Raw genomic sequence first — 5,898 nt, 5'->3', positions numbered from 1 at the left:
AAAAAAAAAAAAAAAAAAAAAAAAAAAAAAAACAAACAAAAATCTTATTTGTTTACAAATTTCCTGTGTAATGACTTTCCACACTTTAAGAAAGAATACATAATTTTTAAAAAAGAATGTATTTTTTATTATTTTCCAATTTTTTTTTTTTATAGAGCATGTGCACTCACCACGGAGAGATAGGTAGTTTTTTTTTATAGAGCATGTGCACTCACCACAGGTAGAGAGAGAGAGAGAGAGAGAGAGAGAGGGAAAGTAAGAAAGCAAGCCACCAGGTTGGGGACTCAACCTGCTGTGAGCCATGTGAAAGTCCAGTGCCCCAACCACCATGCACTTAGTGACCCTGAAAGACTACATAATTAAGCTCAGCCATCACAGTTAACAGACTACTATACAAAGTAAACAAATTCGGACTGGCAGTAATAATTTAATCTTAGAAATTGATACAAAGGAATCAGTAAGGTGCTTGTCAAAGAGTGTTTAGAAAGTGAATTTTGTCTCTCTTTTTCATATGTTCTTACGTCATGATTTGTTTTCATGTCTTCTAGTACTTTGATCTACAAATTTGGAAGAACTGAAGAGCTATGGACCTGAGATTGCTTCTTAAATCACATTTTCCTTTTGTTACATTCTATTTGTAGATAAGTTTTTATCTCTCAATATAATTTACACATTGCCAAATGTAATAGATTGTACATTAAATGTTTTTTCTTTACATTTTTATGCTGAGTTTTGAAATAGTTTTATGAAATTTCTGTTCTTTTTTTCTCATTGAATAGACTGTTAATATGTATATAAGCCTCCATAGACTGGGTGATGAGTTACCAGTTTTTTATTTCTGAGACTTAAAGCTTGATCTGTTCCCTGAGCCAGGGTTGTATCATCATGTCATTGTAGGGGTAACTACTCTGTTTCAGTATCTCTCATTTCTGAAGATGTGCAAAAAATATAGCTCCATATATCTAGAATAAGCACTGAGCCATTAAAAAGGGTATTTCAAGTCAGGCCCAGTGGCACGTGCCTGTAACCTCAGTTGACTGGGAAGCTGAGGCAGGAGGATTGTGAGTTTAAGGCCAGCCTGGGCAATATCAGAAGACTCTTGTCTCTAAAGAAAAAAAAAGAAAAGGAAAAAAAAAAGTTATTTCAGCAAGTTGTAATTTATTTTGGCTTAAAATGAGATTTTTAAAAAGGAAATATGTTTGTTCTTATGTATTAAAGAAGTGAACTTTTATATGAAGTTTTTTTAAATGCCTGAAGGACTAGTTTGAAAGCCTCTTTTAAAAAGAATTCCTCTAAAATGTCTTTATTTGAGAAAGGGTAATACATGATCATATAAACTCAGTTTTTTATAGTTAGTGTAAAATGACTATAGGTTAGCGTGGCAACATGCTTCCCATGAAAGCAGCTTCAGTTACCTGCTGGGATTGTCCTGGGACAGACCACCACTGTCTGCCATCATGCTATTTAGTAGTGAGCAATTCTGAGGCAGCAGCAGTTAAAAAGCATGAGCCATATAACAGAATATGGAATAATTAGTTTAAAGATAAAGCACTTCTCTTCAAAGGGAATTATTATGACCTAATGAGACATTAGGAGTTTCACCCGCTTAGTTACCAATTGCAAGTTTCTTTTCACTCCAGCTCTGACGCTTTGGGTGAATGTTTCCTGCAAAGTGTATCTTGAACTTGAAAGTTCATACTCCAACCTAAAACTTGTTTTACTGAATTCAAAATATTGTATTTGCACTGTGTGTATTCCCATGGGCCTTTATTGCTGTTAGTGGTCCTTTGTTATATGAATTTTGCTTTGCACTTTTTTCCCAGAGGGGTTTTGTAGAACATTTTATTGTTAAGACAGAATAATTTCAGCGGTAGTTTATGCAGCCTCTAATGTAAGCCTTATTTGCGTATTAACTTATCCCCTCTCCGAGAGGGTTTGTGTGCACAGAGTATGAAGCAGTTGTGGAAAGCTGTGCCTTCGTCTGGAGCCCACCTTGTTTAATTCCTTTGTTTTTATTGTCCCTCCCCCCCAGATTGTTAGTAAGCTTTGTCTTGCCTCCAACAAATTGTAAGAATAAGATTAATTTACTTGTTTCTGCTCTCATAACATGTTGCAATAAATATTATTTCTCACATGTTCTAGTGTTATTAAGTTTGTTGGAAAAGATGAACCATGAACCATAAAAATTGATTTGCTGTTCAGTTTTCAGTTATTCAAGTAAATTTGATCAAAGAAACAGTCTTTTTTTTTTTTTTTTTAGTTTTTCTTATAGAGAGCATGTGCTCACCGGAGAGACAAGAAATTAAGAAAATCACCCCCTAGGAGGAATGGCCACACTGTAATTCCTTCTCTTTCACTCTGGTCTTGGGAATTTGGGCAAGGACACACAAATGCCCACCATGATTTTCAAGCCACCAGGTCTGTGAGCCATGAAATTGGCCATGTGGGGTCCAGTGCCTTAACCACCACCTGCTGGCCCAGCAGTTTATAGAATAAAGAGAATAATATTCAGATGAGGGGCATCATTAAAGAAGACTGAAATGATGGCTGCTTTTTTTCCTTGACTCTGCCATGGGTTTGCTTTCTTTTTTTTTTAGAGGGATATTTTTTGCTGTAGGGGACATGTGCTCGTCGGAGAGATAGAGAACGACAAAGAGACAGAAAGCAAGAATTCATCCCCCCTCCAAGGGGGGATGTCCATGTCACAATCCCTTCTCCATTCTCCTCTGGGAATTTTAGGCACACACACAAGCACTTGGCATGAGTTTCAAGCTGTTGGGTCCAGGACTCAAACTGCGGTCAGTGCCCCAACCACTCCTTTTTTTTCTTTTTCTTTTTTTTTAAAGAATTATTTATGTATTTTAATTTGTTATTATTATTTTTTAATTTGACCAGACAGAGACAGAGAGAGAGAGGGAAAGCAGCAAGAAAGCAAGCCGCCAGGTCCAGCACTCGAACTGCAGTCAGCCATGTGGGAATCCAGCATGGTTAACCACCATGCCATCTCCCAGCATCCCCACCCCCCAACCACTACTGATTTGCTTTTCAGTTGTGAACAAATCACTTAATTTCCTGTTTCCTATTTAAAAATAGAAAGGGCTGGGAACCAGCAGTTAGCATAATGGCTATGTCGCTGGACTCCCACGTAGTCGACCACGGTTCGCGTCCCGGACCCGGTGGCTTAAAACACGCCGTGCGCGTGTGTGTGGGTGCCCAAGATCCCGAGAGGAGAATGGAGGAGAAGGGATTTCGGCATGACCATCCCCCCTGGGGGGGGGTGATTTCTCACTTTCTGTCTCTGTCTCTCTCTGTCTGTCTGGTGAGCGCACACGCCCTATAGCGAAAACCTCTCCAAAAAAAAAAAAGGATAGGAAGGGCTGTCCCTTTAGCACAGCAGTTAGGCACTGTGCAAAGGAAGGTGGGTCCTACCTGGCTGACTAGGGTTTGAATTCTGGCCCTATTGACTTAAAACACATGTCAGTTGTTCACGTACATGCCCAGGATCCTGACGGGATGCACGATTGGAGGAGAAAGGATTACATTGTGACCAGGTGCTGAGGGAGGTGTGCATGCGTATTATGTTTTGTGTGTGCACGTGTGCCCTCTGGCACAGAGTGGGAGAGAGGATATTAGTATCTACTCTAACAGATATTTTGAACTAGAAAAGGTAGAATACTTGTCTTTAAAAATACATGTGTGGTGGGACCAGCAGTTAGCGTAATGGCTATGTCACTGGACTCCCACGTAGTTGACTACGGTTCGAGTCCTGGACCCCGTGGCTTAAGCTCATGCTGGGCGTGTATGCATGTGTGCCTAAGTTCCTGAGAAGAGAAGGGAGAAGAAGGGATTGCAGTGTGGCCATCCCCCCTGGGGGGTGATTTCTCGCTTTCTGTCTCTCTGTCTCTGTCTGTCTGGCGAACACACGCGCCCTATAGCAAAAACCTCTCCAAAAAAAATAAAGAAAAAGAAAAAAAATATACTATGTGTGGGCTGGGGCCGGCAGGTGGTGTGGTGGTTAAGGCGCTGGACTTCCACATGGCTGACTGTGGTTTGAGTCCCGGACCTAGAGGCTTGCTTTCTCATTTTCCCTCTCTCTCTCTGTCTCTCTGTCTCTCACTCTGTCTGTCTCTGGTCAAATAAGTAAATAAATAAATAGTAAAAAAAACAAGTGTGGGGCCAGCAGGTGGCAGAAGGGTTTAGGCACAGGACTCACATATGGCTGATAACAAGTTGAGTCCTGGGCTTGATGCTTGCTTTCTTTTCCTCTCTCTCTGTCTTTGTCTCTCTTGTGAGACCATGTACACTATAGCAAATTTAAAAAATAATAAATAATTATTAAAAAACAAAGGCATGTGATTCCCTTAAAGAAGGTCTCACTGTAACTCAGCCTCAGTACTTGAATTTGCGTCTTTAGTGTGTGGACCAGTATAACCAGAACATTCTGTTTTCTTACTGTATGTCTGAGACCCTGTCGTATTCCTTACATTGTTGCCACTGATGAAAAACATGGAGGCTTGCCTTTTCCATTGTGTAATTTTTTCCTCCATACACAGTACAGTGACATGCATCAAGATAATGAAATCGGAAGACTGAAAGATAGATGATCTCAAACCATGTAACTTGTCCCCTTGAGCAAGAACCTCAACGTGGATGCTTCGACTTAGATGCAGTGAACTCATGTTCTCTACATTTTCCCTGATGGAAGGGTTTTCAGTCATAGTGCCACTTCAGAAATACTTGTTTTCATTGCTTCCTTTTAGATTTATTTCCTGTCAAACAATCTCTGCCAATCTTAAGAGTTCATCCCAATTCTCCTGTATATTCTCTGTCATCACACTCGTGAGTCTATTTAGTTTGTGGGGCTGACTGTGTGCCTATAGGTTAAGGGAGCTGGATCCTACATAGCTGACTGGTTTGAATCCTGGCCCTGGTGACTTGAAAAGCTCTCCAGGTTTGTGTGTGTGCCCTAATCCCAGCGGGGTGGAGGAATGGAGGAGAAGGGATTGCAGCGGGACCACACTGCATCCAAATGCTTCCTCCCTCCCTCTCTTTCTCTCTGTAGCAACCACAGGAACCCTGTGGCAATTTAAAAAGAAAAGTTTGTGAAGGTTTGTGGTTACTTTTAGACATGTTCATCTCAACTAACAACCTGTTAAGCCCTGGAGGAGACGCATTTGACGCCAATTTTACTGTATGTCCTCTGAATAGGTAATCACATTTTGTTCAGTGTGTTCAAGCTAGGCCTGTGCTTAACTTATTTCAGTGGACTCTCTGTACTGTGTCATGTATTTTTTTTTTTTTTGAGAGGTTTTTGCTATAGGGCACGTGCGCTCGCCAGACAGACAGAGAGAGACAGACAGAAAGCAGGAAATCACCCCCCGGGGGGGGGATGGCCACGCCGCAATCCCTTCTCCTCCATTCTCCTCTCGGGATCTTGGGCACGCACGCACATGCGCCCGGCGTGAGTTTAAGCCACCGGGTTCGGGACTCGAACCACGGTCGACTACGTGGGAGTCCAGCGACATAGCCATTACACTAACTGCTGGTCCCATACTGTGTCGTGTATTCAGGAAAGATTAGAGACTTAGAAACTATTGAAGTAGAAATGGAGTCACTTTGTTGATTGATTTTCCTTATTTATTTATCTGACTGAGAAAATGTAATAGTCTTCATTTGACTGCCAGACTCCCAAAGAATTGCTGAAGAAAATCAGGATGTGATTATCCAATCCTAGAGTCATTTTTTTACCCTGAGGGAATTGTGACATAATTTTTGTTTTCACAGCCCATTCTTATTTTCCTAGAAAGTATTTACTAATTTCCATTTTATTAAAAATGAACTAATCTATTTTTAAAAAGTTTTTATTTGTTGTTATTTATTATTATTATTATTATTATT

The 5,898-nt window shown here is 40.6% G+C and overlaps 1 protein-coding gene across 5 annotated transcripts in view; it reads left to right on the top strand.

Annotated features, from left to right (window-relative positions):
* Positions 1-2,134, top strand: part of TMEM50B (transmembrane protein 50B) — a 49,003-nt gene extending 46,869 nt beyond the window's left edge. For all 5 annotated transcript variants that reach the window (XM_014589914.2, XM_006153885.3, XM_006153882.3 and 2 more), the window contains one exon: positions 549-2,134. In XM_014589914.2, the coding sequence (XP_014445400.1) occupies positions 549-594 (46 nt within the window). In that variant the 3' untranslated portion in view covers positions 595-2,134. The remainder of the gene's footprint in view (positions 1-548) is intronic.
* Positions 2,135-5,898: the final 3,764 nt, after the last annotated feature.

Source organism: Tupaia chinensis, unplaced genomic scaffold (assembly GCF_000334495.1).
Source record: "Tupaia chinensis unplaced genomic scaffold, TupChi_1.0 Scaffold000392_1, whole genome shotgun sequence".
Classification (NCBI taxonomy): Eukaryota; Metazoa; Chordata; class Mammalia; order Scandentia; family Tupaiidae; genus Tupaia; species Tupaia belangeri.
Note: the sequence above shows the minus strand (reverse complement) of the source record. Positions and strands in the feature narration are given on the sequence as shown.